Source organism: Staurois parvus, unplaced genomic scaffold (assembly GCF_062004578.1).
Source record: "Staurois parvus isolate SC_StPar_1 unplaced genomic scaffold, SC_StPar_1.0 ptg000048l, whole genome shotgun sequence".
Lineage (NCBI taxonomy): Eukaryota > Metazoa > Chordata > Amphibia > Anura > Ranidae > Staurois > Staurois parvus.
In genome coordinates, this window is record NW_028317844.1 from 22,728,516 (window position 1) to 22,744,955 (window position 16,440).

General features: G+C 40.9%; 1 protein-coding gene across 1 annotated transcript in view; it reads left to right on the forward strand.

The window, feature by feature from the left end:
- Window positions 1-16,440, forward strand: part of LOC149470386 (midasin-like) — a 232,654-nt gene that overhangs the window by 20,824 nt on the left and 195,390 nt on the right. Inside the window, exons 3-5 of the mRNA XM_089665390.1 lie at window positions 9,194-9,418; window positions 14,976-15,083; window positions 15,175-15,367. Of these exons, the coding sequence (XP_089521516.1) occupies window positions 9,194-9,418; window positions 14,976-15,083; window positions 15,175-15,367 (526 nt within the window). The remainder of the gene's footprint in view (window positions 1-9,193; window positions 9,419-14,975; window positions 15,084-15,174; window positions 15,368-16,440) is intronic.

The following is a 16,440-nucleotide window of genomic DNA, read 5'->3' on the forward strand; positions in this document are numbered from 1 at the left end:
AAAAGTAAAGATAAGTAGCGCAAGTTCGTCCTCAAAGCTGAGTATCCTTTAGCTGGGTTCCATGTAGAAAGAGTGAACAAAGAAGCAAGCATGGCCAGAATTGTGTATGAAAGCCCTCTCAGGCACCACACACACCGGTGACCCACCTGGTGTAGTCCACCGACCAATGGGCGAACGTCCATAACTCATAAGGGGCTGTCCTCCCTACTCATTAGGAAGTATAGTGTTACCCCAGCCATCCTCCTGGAAGTATGTCGTTGTCTCCACCAGGAGGCACTGCTATATTGCCAAATATGCTATGACCCAGGTCAGCATTCCAGTCCATATCTGGTTTCTTGCTTCTGGCTATAAGCCTTGTAATCTGTCCTTTTTAGTCTTTGGGTCACCAGAGAATCTGGGATGAGGCTGTCATCGCCATGCCCCACCGCTAGGGGGTCTGCGTGAACTCCCAAGACAAGGATTTTAGTATGCAGCCTTTTGTTACACGCCCTGTTGTAAATACTTTCCAAGATGACATTCAACAGGCCAAATAGTTCTTTGATAACCAGGCAGTAAGAATCCATAAATGTCTGAGATAGAAACATGTTGCCTTCCAACACCTTGGGAGAGTGATCGGCACAGGGCCAATCAGCACTGTCCAGACAGAGGTCAGTGCTTCTGCATCCTCCTAGAGCAGAATTAAAAACGACAAGCTTTAACATGTGCTCTGCTGGACACTGATAGAAGTCACAAGACTGCTCTAACTGCCCAAGGACAGTTGGATTTGCAGAATGCCCTAAACAATCCCTTGTCCAAGGAAGTATTTGTGCCAGTACCCCCCACAAGATGGGTTCAAAAGTTTCTATTCAATCCTGGGCATGATACTACAGCCTAACGGTGGTATTTTTCCTCTTCTTCTAGATTTAAAATCTCTGAACAAATACCTTCAAATTCCAAAACTTTGCGTGAAGTTTGGAAAGCTGCTTATTTTTTTGGAGACCAGAGGAATAGCTAGCATCAGTAGAGATCCAAGATGCCATCTGCATATTCCCATTTATCCCATCTAATCAGCGTTTCCTGTTCTTTGCAGTTGCAAACTATCATTTTCATTGTGTTGCACTGCTTTTTGGCCTATTCTTTTCATCCAAAGTTTTCATGCAGGTCCTAACACTTCTTGCCCTTCTCTGAACTCAGGGCATCCAGATCACAGGTTATCTGAATGGCCGCCTGAGGGACTCAACTCCCTTCCAGCTGTCTTCAAATTTTCACCGGGCAATTCTGATGCTCCAGCTATCTGGTCCTGGACAACATCCCAAGCAAAGGTTTTCATTCACAAGAAGAAAATTCTCTTGAGTTCATGCTTGAAGTCAGGTAAGTACATCCCACAATGAGATGCTCCTTGAGTTCTAGGCATTATGGTAGCTTCCTTTTTGAGGATGTACCATTTGCTTGGTTTCATTTGATACCTCGCCAACACATCCTGTTGACCTTAAACAAGGATGCTAGGATGCTCCTCTTAACCTATCTATGCTTCTGTCCAGCCAAGCAAGGAATTCCTTAAAATAGGTGAATGTCCAACCCAGCCTTTACCATAGGGAAGTCTTTCCTTTTTTTTTTTCATCACTGGAAAGTGAGCAGCAGATGCCAGTGTTTCAGACTGGGGAGAAGTTTCATTCCATCATGGTCCAGGGAACTTGGTTACCTTTGAAAGTCAAGCTTCCATCAATGTCCTGGAACTCAGAGCAATAAACCTGACTCTGCAACAAACACTGTACAACCCACCTCCCCCTTCTGCAAGATCACCCAATCAGGGTGCAATCGGAAAATGCCACATTGGTGGCCTACATCAGCCATCAAGGGGCACCAGAAGCTATTTACTCTTGAAGAAAGCAAGCCAGATAACCTCATAGACATTATCTAAAGGGTACAGTTGCACACGTAGGCCAGAGTTAGAGTCTGAGTTTGTAGGGGGGGTGTATTTTGGGTAATGTGGGATCTTTTTTGGGGTGAGATGCTTACATGGTGCTGTGATACTGTTTTTTTAAATTTTTGATGCATAATATTGATATTTGATTACCTTACAGTTTTTACTCTTTGAATAAAGATTGAGCAGCTCTAAGAAGGTCTCTTCCCCCCACACATTTCTTTTTTTCTTAGGTTGTTTAGTTGTTTCCTGTGGTGAATCCCACCAAAGATATCTTGTGCATAGCATTTGCTACGTACATACGCACCTTAATTCTGTTGTGGGCTCCTAGGCCTTTTGTGCTTCTTGGGATCTCAGCTGTGTTGTGTCTGGCCTGCAGAAACCACACTGTGAGCTCATCAGGGATATCTGTCTTCGTTGGCAGTTTTTTTTTTTTTTTTTTTCATTTTTAATCACAAGGTAGTCTTGTGCCCAGTAATATCCTTCCATTCTAAGGTGGTATCAGTGTCCTACCTCACCATGCTTTCCTCCAAAGCATCCAAATGAAATAGCTTTTCACTGTCTGGATGTAGTCAGAGCCAAAAGAGTACTTCACAACAACTGCTTTGAAAAGGAAGATCTATTCCCTATTTTTTGTCCATAGGACCTCCCAAGGGACAACCTGCTTGTAAGTCTACCATTGCTCTATGGATGAGAAGTCTTATTAAAGCTTAAACTCTCAAGAGCAAATCTCCTGCACTTTTATGCACCTACTCCACCATGTCGTTGGGCGTTCTTAGGCATTCCATCAATAGGCTCTGTAGCTCAGCTTTGCAAGGCTGCCACCTGGTCCTCCATTTTTATCTTTTCTAAGTTTTGCCAGGTGGCTGTTCCAATCTTCTGCAGAGGCAGTATTCAGCTGCTAGATTCTTGCAGCAGCACTCTGAAGTTGGAACTATTGACCCTTGTTGGCCCTGTTGGAACAGTTCTGTTGTTGCTCACCCTTCTCATTCATTGCTTGGGGATGTCCCAAGGTCTATGAATACTCAGCTTGTGTCCTATACTGTTGTATTTAAGATGGGAGGAATATTGACTTGCCTTTAAATTATGTATCTTGGAGTACAGGACACAGACTACCCTCCGTTCTAATCAGTTTACTCTGCAATGCTTGCTACAAAACAGAGGACTCGTGGAGTGGGGTGGAATTTTAGGGGAGGCCTGTAGGGGTGTTCTCAAAAGCTTGCTAATATCCAGTCACCTGAAGGTACCAGCCTATAACTTGGGGTCTATGTATACTTGGCCTGTACTGCTGTACTGTCTTGTACTCCAAGACATGTTTCTCAACCTTTTCTTTTCTATCAAGGCACCCTTTGAAAATCTTGAGGCACCCATTATAAAATGTAAAAAATGAAACGAATAGGTTTACAGAACTCAGCAACATTTGCACACGTGGGACATCAGAAGTGTTTTATTCTTCAACAGCAAATACACCTTTGCACACTGGTACTGACTAGCATTCCATTGTTTCTCTTCTCCCTCATTTTCTCTCCCAGCTAATGTGACTCCAGTGCTGACGTAGAGGACAGGGCAAGCAAGGATGTTTTTTAAGTCGGCTATGTGACAGACCCAACCGGGATGGACTTTGGAGGGGACTGCAGGGTATCTTGCCTACTGACCATGGCCCTGGCATCTGAGGGGGCTCTGTTCTTTTGGTGCCTTGGGGGACCTTTTGGAGTAGTTCAGATTCTGAGAACTGGAGGACCAGGACACAGATTTGGGGTCTCTGTGCCCAAACCAGCATTGGCTGACTGCTTCAACCCCCCCCTCCTTCCTAGACTTAGAGACTCTTAAGAGGATGTTGATATAATCAGCTCAAAACAACCTCATGCTGAAGACTCTTGCTTTAATGTGATTATTAAGGTGTTGTGTGTTTACTATCTTCTACCATTGTGTCTCCTAGGTGTGTATTCCCATTGCTAATTAAGTTACCTATTGTTTGTCTGTTGGCAAGTTCTTCTGGAGGTGCCTACATGATAGGATTAGACTGTCAGCTTCACCTTGTTATCTAATCAGCATGGGATGGTTATCCTGATGTGTAATATTTGTTTTATTATGCAGACTGCCCCTATTTGTGAAGTGTATAACAACCTGTGATTTCTGTTTAATAAAATAGTTCCTGTGTGGCTTCTAAGCAAGTGTCGCCTAGTCTTGGGTGCAATGCCCAGCTATAATGCCTTAGTCCTGTGTCCCAGCAGTGAGGAAGCAGTTCTCTGACAGTCCTCCCAATCGGGGTGACAGGTGTTCTGTCACAGGCTAGAAAGTTGTAATGGTGCACAATGAAACCTGCAGCTTTGTGTAACTATGGCAAGCTCGAAACACCAGCTAGCTTGTATACAATTTTTAGGCATTTTGCCAAGACACCCCCTGAAGATAGCTGAATGCACCCCAGAGACTTTGCAGGGCACCCTGTTTAAAAAAGGCTGCTCCAGGATATGGAATTCAAAGGCAAGTCAACATTCCTCTTTCTAAATCCTGGAGTATAATTACATAAAAGCTGTCTTTAACCTTGGCGCTTAGTCTTTCAGCAACAAGCCTTTAACGGTAGCGCTCATGTTTCTATGCTAACAGATTGAGAAATATTTTATATTTAACCTGTTTGTAGCTTATATAGTGATACTTTTATTATGAAACTGAAATTAAAAACAAAAATGTATATCCCACCTTGTCCTCCATCAGAAATACTAGATGCAGAAGGCAATGTCACTTGCCTATAAACCCACAATACAAATCTTGCAGGGTTCCTGACCGTTTTCTGAAAACTTAATGTTCTGGACTTGGCTGTAGAGCATAGTGGCTATCCAAGGCGTGTGAGCCTTGATAATTATGGTTACTGCTATTCTCTGCAGCTGTGCTGGTGCACGTGTGAATTTTCAGAGGACTGCTGGAAATATTTCAGTCCCTGAATGCTGCCTGGCTGCAAAAGGAACAAATCCATGATGTATCCATATGATTTCTGTAATCCTACTTTTAGAATTTGTTCAGGAGGGGGGGGGGGGGTTAAGTTGGGCTGGGAATGTGTTTTTTGTTTTGTACCTACAATTTTACCTTGCTAATGTCCCTTGCCCTGTATTAGATGGTTTTTGTTAAGCATTTGATCATAGTTCTGTTACTTCTGGAAGGTGGTGGGACTTCGAGGTCAGGCATGCAGAGTCAGTCCTGGCCTCCACATTTCTCACATTTTCACATTTTCAAGGCTGTCGCCTGGTCGTCTTTTCACATTTGCTAAAGCGGATATAAAAGCTTTTTTTCTATTAAAATAAACATTTTATACTTGCCTGCTCTGTGCAATGGAATTGCACTGAATAGGCCGCAAACCTTCTTTTCTGTGGTACCCTGCTGGCGCTCTAGGCTCCTCCTGTTCTGTGTTTGCCACCATAGAAAACCGCTCACTATGGGAGCAGACATGCTGGCTTGATCCTGAGCCAAACAGCGTGCGTACATACACAAATACATAGCGCTCTCTGCTCACAGAATTTGACTGCAGTAGGAGCCAATGACTTCTGCTGCTGCCTCTGTCTTGTGACTGCAGGAACAGAAAAGAGCTGCTACAGATGGGCACAGCCTTAGATCGAGTGAGGACCCCTGTAATTATTTAGGGGGTTGGGGCGATACCGCTACTAGCAGATTTTTTTTTTATCTTCATGCAGAAAATTTGTTGATAATAAAATGTATTGGCTTTAGAACTACTTTAAATTCTACCAGGTGGTTGTTTGGGCCTCTGGTGCCAGTTTTGGGTGTAACGTGGTACAAACTGTTTTCTGAGTCTGTCAAGCTTTTGTTTTGTTATGTGGGCCTGTTGGCATTTGTTTGCTTACTCTATTTTTTTGGATGTGCCATGGGTGATAAAATGGGTACTGTATGCCTTCCTTGCCCCTCTGGCTATGGGGAACAAAGAGCACAATGGTAAGAGTTCTCTTCCAACCCCATGTGACATTGCTGGGTTCCTGATCAACTTAAAGTGGTTCTAAAGTTTTATTATTTTTTTTTTATTATTATTATTATTATTATATCCTAATACATTACCTGCAGTAAAGGGTATGCAAACCCAACTTTTCATATTCCTGATGTGGGATGTACTTATTTAAAAAGTATCCTGATCTTAGTATTGCTTTCTTTTTTTGAATTACTAGGTGTTCCTGCCAGTCCCTCTGCTTTCTTATTAAAAACTGACCACACAAGGCAGGATAGCACAGCATGGTCAGTTCTTCCCCCCCCCCAGCTATTCACTGGGAAGCTCTTGTCTCGTATGCAGCTAAGAACAGAGGGAATGTTATCACAAAACAATGTTTAGTGTCTGTGTTTTTTGTATGCTATATAGAGATAGAGAGCTGCACCGTGCATCCTATAAGTATTCACAGCACTTAACATTATCCACGTTTTTGTTATGTTGTAGCCTTTTTCCAATATGGATTAAATTAATTTTTTTCCCTCAACATTCTACAAACAATACCCCATAATGACAACGTGAAAGAAGTTAATTTTTAAATCTTTGCAATTTAATTAAAAAAAAAATGGGAAAAAAAACAAATGTATATAAGTAGTCACAGCCTTTGCTCAATACTTTGTTGATTCACCTTTAGCACCAAATTCAGCCTCAAGTTGTTTTGAGTATGATGTTACAAGCTTGGCACACCTATTTTTGGGCAATTTCTCCCAGGCTTCTTTGCAGTACCTCTCAAGCTCCATCAGGTTGGATAGGGAGCATCGATGCACAGCCATTTTCAGATCTGTCCAGAGATGCTCAATCGGGTTCAAGTCTGGGCTCTGGCTGGGCCACTCCAGGACATTCACAGAGTTGGCCCGTAGCCACTCCTTTTATGTGAGCTGTGTGCTTAGGGTCGTTGTCCTGTTGTGATGAATTGTCACCCCAGTCTAAGGTCCAGAGCGCTCTGGAACAGGCTTTCATCAACGATATCTCTGTATATTGCTGCATTCATCTTTCTTTCGATTCTGACTAGACTCCCAGTTCCTGCCGCTGGTATTGGCCAGGTGGTGAGCGGTACCTGGTTTCCACCAGACATGATGCTTGGCAATCAGACCAAAGAGTTAAATCTTTGTTTCATTGGACCAGAGAGTTTTGTTTCTCATGGCTGGAGTCTCTCAGGTGCCTTTTAGTAAACGCCAGGCAGGCTGCCTTTTTACTGAGGAGTGGCTTCCGTTTTGCCACTCTACCATACAGGTTTGATTGGTGAAGTGCTGCAGAGATGGTTGTTCTTCTGGAAGGTTCTCCTCTCTCCACAGAGAAGCGCTGGAGCTCTTTCAGAGTGAACATCGGGTGCTTGGTTACCTCCCTGGCTAAGACCCTTCTCCCTCTATCGCTCATTTTGGCCGGGTGGCCCGCTCTAGGAAGATTCCTGGTGGTTCCAAACTTCTTCCGTTTACGGATCATGGAGGCCACTGTGCTCATTGGGACCTTCAATGCTGCAGAAATGTTTCTGTACCCTTCCCCAGATCTCTGCCTTGATACAATCCTGTCTCGGAGGTCTATGGACAATTCCTTGGACTTCATGGCTTGGGTTGTGCTCTGACATGCACTGTTAACTGTGGGACCTTATATAGACAGGTTTATGCCTTTCCTAATCATGTCCAATCAACTGAATTTCCCACAGGTGGACTCCAATCAAGTTGTGGAAACAACTCAAGGATGATCAGTGGGAACAGGAGGCACCAGAGCTCAATTTTGAGTGTCATGGCAAAGGCTGTGAATACTTATGTGCATGGGTTTTTTTTGTTTATTTTTAAAGTGCAAAGATTTCAAAACAAACTTTTCACATTGTCATTATGGGGTATTGTTTGTAGAATGTTGAGGAAAAAAATTTAATCCATTTTGGAATAAGGCTGTAACATAACAAAATGTGGCAAAAGTTAAGCGCTGTGAATACTTTCTAGGTGAAGTGTGTGTGATATTTTTTTTTTCTTTTAACATCTATGCACAAATGTTTAGCCTGTCATTTCTATTTTCAACTGAATGGGTTGTTTTACAAGTTGAGAGTTTGTATATACTTAAGGGTAAAAAAAACCTTCCACTAGTGCTTTTTTTTTTTTTTTTTTTTCTCCCCTCCCCAAATACTTGATTCCTGTATCAATCCAGTGCTGTGGCAGTCTACAGCGGTGCTTGTTCTTCCTCTCCTCCCCACAGGCTCAGAGACAGCAGCAGGAACCATTGGCTCCTGCTTCTATCAATCAACTGCTGTGAGGGGGCGGTATCAAGCTGCTTGGTGTGTTAATAAATGCCCATAGAGAGGCTTGGTAGCAAGCCCACAGGTGTCACCAGGAAGCGGTGTCCTATAGGGGTGCACTGAGATGAGAAAAGGAGGAGCTGAGAGTGCTTGCAGGGGACCTCAGAAGAGGTTTGGGGCCCCCCTGTGTAATATTGCACAGAGCAGGTAGGATATAACATGTATTGTATGTTGTGTTTTTAAAAACAAAACAAAATTAAAGCCTTTACAACTGCCTTCAGAATGCATGATGTTATATTGGAGGAAAGCCAGTGAGCCACATGCTTCCCACACCCATGACTACTGCTTCCAGCAGGGAAGCAAAGGGAAGGCAAATATTTGTAGCTGTGGAAAGCCACTTTTCCCTCTTAATTATGCAAAGCACATGTGCTCTTAAATAAGTAAAATTCATCTTTGGATATTTTTATGGGCTTAATTAGAATTTTAAATCTATTTATTAAGCCCCTTTTTCTTGTGCAATGCTGTAACTTGATATGTACAATGTTAAAACCTGTATTACTGTTTAAAAATGAGTAACATATGCTGTTTAAGAATGTTTTACTAGCTTTTTGTTTGGGTTCCAAATAGAATAAAACGTCAATTGTCAGTCAAAGTACTGGATAAAATTAACATTTTGACCCATAAATGCCAAACTTTTTTGGATAAGCAGTTCCACCATTGTGCAGTATTTTGCCACTGTCCTAAAAACCTTGTTTCCTCTTGAGTGGCCTTTATGTTTTTGTCAGTGTGTACTTGTCCCTCACCACTTAGCCTTTTGCAGGGAGTCTGTCATCTGTCAGTGCAAAAATCCACTATACTGGGGCCTACCTTATGACCTTTTATTCCACATTTTGCTGAGATAAAACGATTACATGCTGTCTAAAACATGGGGCTCTTGCTTGGTAATGCTGCCAGGTCCCCCCCCCCCCCCAAAAAAAAAATCCCGTTGGTTAACATACACTTGTGAAATCTGTTTTGTTTTACCTTAGACTTTAACCTGTGTTTTTTTTTTTTTTTTTTTGTCTATGCTCAGATTTGCATTACAGTATTTTCAGACAGCTTCACCAGTATTCCAAAGACTATTTCTGGAAAGCTGTGATACCAGTACAGTTCGCTATGGGCGGCGACGGATGAAACTGCGAGACCTTATGGAAGCTGCTTTCAGATTTTTGCAGCAGGAAAAATCCTACTTTAAAGAAATGTGGGACTGGAGCGTCTGTGTACCTCTGCTAAAAAGCCATGACTTAGCTGTCCGATGGTATGTGTTTATTCTCCATTTTTATTGTTGAATGGATTTACTGTACTAAACTGCTATTTATCAAAGCATGATTTTGTATTTTTATTTTTCATCCAGGAATTTCATGTTTAGCAATTTTAATTTAATTTACATGTTTTTTTCTAAGATGAGATAGAGTAGACATATGGTAAAGATGGTCTTTTATGTAAACTTAAAGAACTCTAGGATAGGCAGAAAAATCACCCATTAGTACCCCCCCCCCCACACACACACACAGAAAATACTTACCATTTAGGATAAAAGTCTAATTGAATTTCCATGCCCTCACCTGTAATTCAAAAGATAACCGCATCTGCTCTGCAAAGGAGGAGGTGAAACAGCAGGGATTACATCATATCCTCTCCTCTCTCTGCAGTAAAAAACTAATTCCCATCAACTACAGGGAATTGTAGTGAATGTGGGCAGGTACACTAGGCCTGTACATGTTGAATGTTTCAGTCTGTCCACCCACCACTGCAAGTGGGGCTGAATTACATCACTGTTTCATTGAGAGAACTACAGAAGGGATGTGCCAAGACCAATACCTGTTAGAATAGGAGGCATAGCAGCCACTGGTCTTGCAAAAAGGAAACCAAAGCGAACTAACAGTTTGATTTGAAATTTCCCAGAATTCATCTGAACTTAGTTCAGGCATGCAGGCAGGAGGGTGTGTTTACCTGCGAACCCCTCCTCCCAGATGATAGAGAAAATGTCTACAAAACCTCCTGTGATGTATGATGTTATTTTGGCCTGAGACCGAAACCAGGTATCAACTGAAGAAATAAGAAAAAAAAAATAGTTTGAACAATTTTTAAATATAACTTTCTTGTTTTTACTAATGCTAATTTAAAAAATGGTTAATGTTGATTGAGTGTTTAGTTCTGCTTTAAGTCCTCTTGTGCACGGCCATAAGGTTTTGGGTGTTAAGTGTGTAAGACATTTGATGTGATGTCCAGCAGGCAGCTGCAGCATATTTTTCCCCTTAAGAATGCTTTACAGAAAACTCACGTGTAAGCAACAGCATGTACTCTTGCATGTATATAGCCAAACTTCCAAAATTATAAAATGTTATGGTATGGAAAATGCGCCTATAAATGTGTGCTAGTACACACCAGTGCCATAGTTATGCATGCACAGCTTATTCTGTAATGCAATTCTATCAGCAAAAATGATATGCAGCTGTAGTTCCCAGATGCTATAACCGCAGATGGATTTTTCACTGCATACCTGTGTGCTACACTTTATAAAGAGGCCTATGTTGATTGAACCACCACGTTAAATGTTTTTCATTTGAAATTGGTGGGTTTAGTAGGCTGGTAGTTCTCTATATCTCTCCAGACTCCAGTTGCAGGCATTCCACTGAGTAGTTTGTATCTTATACAAGAGCCAGCTCTTTAACATTGCATTCTCTTTCGAGGAGTGATGTTTGATCAGGGATAAATCACTGCTGAGTCTTAAAAAAAAAAAAAAAAAAATTCCAATGTGGAAGCCGCATCCATCCAGTGCTGCATCTGTACCTTGCTTTCTCTGAAATGAGAACTGAGCGATCAAACATCACTGATCGCTCCGTTCTCCCCCTCTGCTCTGAACAGAGAGTGGTGACTATCAGTCACCAACAGTTTGCTCTGCCCCTCCAGTGCTCACTAGAGCACTGGACTGTGTAGGGGGCAAAAGGGGCTGGCTCATGCTCTCGGCAGATCGCTGAGAGGCAGAGCTAAGTACTGGTCCAGGCTTCTGGGTGGATCCTGATCATATGGTCAGAATCTTTTCTTCCCCTTCCATGGTGGAAGGGGAGAAAATTGCTTAATCTATGGCTTGCTTTAGAGTTTTGTAGACAGATTAATTTCTGTAGACAAATGAATGGGAAGTTTTCAGAATTTGAGAAGGAAACTTTGTTCCATCTGCTTGCTGTGCAATTTAGCTGTTTGCTTTAAGTCATTGGTGATCTCTCGATAAGAGGGTGCCTCAAGTGTAGCCCCCAACATCACCAAAGGGTTGCACATAAAATTCCGTGAATAGGCATTTTTGAAGAGCGCAGGCACATGACAAGATATATTCAGAATATGGGCATGGGAAGAGATGGCTAGAAACTGTGAACATAAGAGGCAGCCAGAGATTGGAGACATATATTACACAAAGCTGTTAGAAATCACCGCTATAACAGGGCAATAAGGAAACACAGATTAGTGTCTGCAGGAGCTCTGTAGGCTGTGATTCCTTTTTGTTACACCAAACAGGTTTTGTGTTTTTTTTTTTTTTTTTTTTTTATCTGGTACGCTTCTGAGTATCAGTAGTGTTTGGACCAGTAAGAGTACAGAACTTGCAAAAGATTATTTAAAAAATAGCATTCTAACAGTATAGGTATTACATAAAACTGTAATAGATGTAGTTAGTATTTAGCAAACAGATGTAAACCCAGATGATCATGATTTTATCCAGGTATCTCCAATTTGTTTCTCAGGGACAATGCCCGCTTCTTTAGGGAGAACTGCTACAGGGTTCTATGAATTATAAAAAAAATGTACAATACCAATATCTGTTCGGTACATCCATAGACAGGCAGAAGTATCCACTTTGATGTATCCATATCAAGATAATGCCATTAACAATATTAACTGTTATGAATGCAAAACTATAAGGCAATTTTGGTCAGAGGGCCAAAGCCGCAGCCACTATATAATGGAGGAAAAATGGAACACCTTAAATGATGTATACATTGTAAAGGTATACAGATGGTTAATACTATTTAAGAAAACTAACGAAGAAGAAAACTATAGATATCTCAGATAGTGGTTTGTGTATAAAAACATCTGCATATAAGATCAATCCCCAGCCCTTTTAACCAATTCAATACCGTGCAATTTTACACCTTCCTGTCCAGGCCATTTTTCACGTTTCAGCGCTCTCACACTTTGAATGACAATTGCGCAGTCATACAATATTGTACCCAAACTAAAATTTTATCATTTTCTTCACACAACTAGAGCTTTCTTTTGGTGGTATTTAATCATCGCTGGGGTTTTTATTTTTTGCTAAATTAACAAAAAAGTCCAAAAATTTTGAAAAAAAACCCACGTTTTTCTTTGTTTCTGTTATAAAAGTTTGCAAATAAATAATTGTTCTTCATAAATTTAGGTCGAGATGTATTCTACTACATGCCTTTGGTGAAAATAACTCAAATTAGGATGTATTTTTTAGTTTGTAGGACAGTTATAGAGTTCACAAACTATGGTATAGATCTGAATATTGATCAATCCTGAAGTACTGACAGCCAATCTAATTTCTTGAGGTCTAGGAATGTCAGAATAGTACAGATATCCCCCAAATGACCACTTTTTGCAAAGTAGACAGTCCGACGTACTTCATAAGAGGCATGACAAGTTTTTTGAAGTTGTATTTTTTTTGTCATTTTTCGGAAAATTAAAAAATAGAAAAAATTTCACTATTTTTTTTTTTTTTTACATACTGTCACCAGTGCAGTACAGCGTCATCATATAACTGGCATGGCGGTGATCAGGGACACTGACTGGTGACAGTGTGAAAAAAAATATATATATATTTTTTTTTTTAAATTTATTTTTTTTATTTTACATTTTTTATTAATTTTTTTTTTCTTTTTTTTAAGATTTGTTTTTTCATATTCCACTATGTCCAAAGTATCACAATGTTACCATAGTAACATTGTACTACTTTGGGGAAGTGATCAGTATTTTTTTTTTTTTTTACACAATTTGCTTATAGCAAAGAATTACTTTGCTATAAGCAAGCATTTACCTGAATAACATCGATTCATTCAGGTTTTTTTTTTTTTCTTTGTGCTTAGCTGTGATTTGGCCACAGCTAATCACGACATGTGCATGTGACTAGCTGTGACCATTCACAGCTAGACACTAGTATACAATGGATGGCTTGAATGAAGCCATCCATTGTATACAACTGTCATGTGACCTGCTGTAATAGGTCACATGGTACCGGCAACGGGGGCCGGTACTCAGATCTGTCATCGGCCGTGTCCGAGGTACACGGCCGGTGACAGATCGCGCCGCTGTGCAAGCGCGCGAACTGCGAATGTGCTGGAGGACTCCATATGGCGGCCTCCTGGAAAGCTAATACATTTTTACGGACGCCATTTGGCCATAGGCCGGGCGTCAAATGGTTAAAGTTCAAGAAAGGTCCCAAACATTTAGACATTTTGAGTCTAAAATGTACTGAAATATAATGTTTTATATGGTTTCCATCCCCAATAACTATCATCTATTTGTGTGGGAAGGAAGTTTAAACAAACCACACCCCTACTCCCCAAAAATTGAAATGTACATTTAGGGAGTAGGGGTGTAGCTTAAACTTCCCACACAAATGGATGATAGTTATGATACTTTTGGGATGGCAGAACCCTGTAGCAGTTCTCCTTGAAGAAGCTGGCATTGCCCCTGTTGGAGATACCTGGATAAAATTATGATCATCTGCGTTTTATACCTGTTTGTTTTTATGTAGTTAAAACCTACAGTAGATTTAATTCATATTTAACAAACGGGAGGGCACAAACGCCTTGTGCATTACCAACGATTTATTGTTCACAAAAAAAAGATGCCAAATGGATACAAGTGCAAAGTAAAATTGCATATAAACCACAAAATGCCACAGCAGAGGGAATCGCGTGTGTCCATGCAACATATCCATGTTGGGCTGGCAAGTTGCCTCCTTCCTCAGAGCTATGCATCAGCTTGCCTGTCCAGTTGGGTTGCATGGACACACGTGATTGCCTTTGCTGAAGCATCTTGTGGTTTATATGCGATTTTACTTTCACTTCTGAGTATCCATTTGTCATCTATGCGAACAATAAATCGTTCGTAATGCACTAGGCGTTTGCGCCCTCCTGTTTTGTTCTTTTTGTTGTTTTTACAGGATTTCCTCTGAGGGCAGCATCTACTACACATTCCTGGCAAAGTTCATGATCCATTGTATATCGTACATCATTTGTGGTCATCTTTCTCTTTGGTTAGACCTCTGAGTGCTGATATTTACAGAGTTTTTTTCTACTGCAGTTTTATGTAATACCTATGCTGTTGGAATGCTATTTTTAAATTGATGTGGTACCTTTAAAGTCTTAGTAGTGTTAGTTGGTAGGGTATTTTTTGGATTTCAGTTTCTTTTCGTATTGATGTTGTACCGTAAAACCATATGGACTTTGAGTCTTATTGTTGCAGCCTCCTTTTAAACTCCTGTTTCTAGTGTTTGTATTGGACAATTTGTGCGGATTATACAGTTATACATACATGTAGTCAGTGGAGTGGCTCACTTTCTTTTAAGATCAGCCAAACTGCATGTTTGATCTTGGGCTTTATCAGGTAAGGCATGTTCTACAAATCCCCCCGGCCAAATGGGAGATGCACAATGCAGACATATAGTACTTAACTGCTCTATTCATTTTGGTCCAATATTTATTGTTTTGAGATTGTAGTAGCAGAAGCGTGTAAAGCCAGTATTTTGTATCAGACAGATTTGGATTGACCCTGAATTAAGATGCTTTTTATTTCAGGTACACTGCCCATTGCCTGGCTTTGGTTACTTCTATGTCTGATGAAAACAAGCAGGCCTTTTTGAAGAAATTGTTTGGTACAGATGAGCTAATGCATTTCAAACTTCAGTAAGTAGCTTTTGTCCATGTCACTACAGTTTGTACATACTTAAGAGAAAAATAAATAGATTACATTTTTTTTTCCTCCCCTCTTTTCCAGGCTACTGGATGAGTTGCACAATCAGAATATTGAGCAGGGTCTTTTATTAACCAACACGGAGAAGTTCTTGTGGTGTAAAAACAAGAGCCAACAGTACACACAAGGTCAAGTTGTGTACAGTGACCTCTGTTCACGAGTTGTGCCTGTTTGTGGATTTTTACTTCCTAAAAAAAATGTGAAGAGCAAAGAGCAAGTGAGTAAAGGGAGTTGCAATTTGCCCATTTTGTGCCTAAAGAACAATATACCAAGTGTCCACAATGGAGACTTCTTATAAAATGTAAAAGTATACTAGAGTATGCAGGCATGAGTTGGCAACTGCATCCTTTTTCCAGGTAAATGACTTGGTGTATCAAAGCCAGAGTGTATTGCAGCAAGATCTATCTATTAATCTAATCTGTCGCTCTGGCTCTTTTTCTCCTCCGCTTGTTCAATTAAGCTTTAGCAATAAAACCTGGAAACGGATTGGTTTTTATGCAGAAGTGCATGAGTTTTTGAGTGAACCAGCTTTAATAAATAAACCCATGTGACAATAAATCACAAAACTGAAAACAGGGTTAGTTTGACAGCTCTGTGTATGTATACTATACTGACTATTGGTGGCAATGCTACTTTATCCTTGGATCACCACTATTTGCAATGTTAATCAGGAAAGGAAAACATTTGTCTAAAATATATTGATCTGATGCATAAAACATATGTAAGGGGGGAGATCCATGCAGGGCCTATAAAACACCTATGGATAGATGTTGGGCGTTCAAAAAAGGCTTTCATCAGTATACCTTGCTATCATAGGAAAAAATGTTTGTATTCCGAATTGAAAGACCTGTGTAAAGTACCCTTTGTAAGGCTTTCTGATTTAGTTTTCTTATATATAGCATCACTGTTGTGCTTTTGTAATAAAGTGATTGTAAATGCTCAAATTGTTTTAATTAAAATATTAAACATACTTAAAATGGTTTTGCACAAAGAGGCCCTGAACCTCCTTTTCTGGGTTCTTCCCGCTGGCACTCAAGGCTGCTTCGCTTTCCTGTGTGCTGCCATAGCCAGCTGCTTGCTATGGGGGCACATCTGTAGGCTCACTTTCGAATAAAGCTGTGTGGATCTGTAGCCACAGTGCAGCTGGACTCTGCTCCAGGATTTGACTGACAGTAGCAGGAGCCTATGGCTCCCGCTGCTGCCCAGGTGCCTGCAAGAAGAGGAAGAGAGGAGAGCGAAGACCTGAAGCTGGGAGAGTGCTGAATCCACTGACAGGCTGAGGTGAGTTTT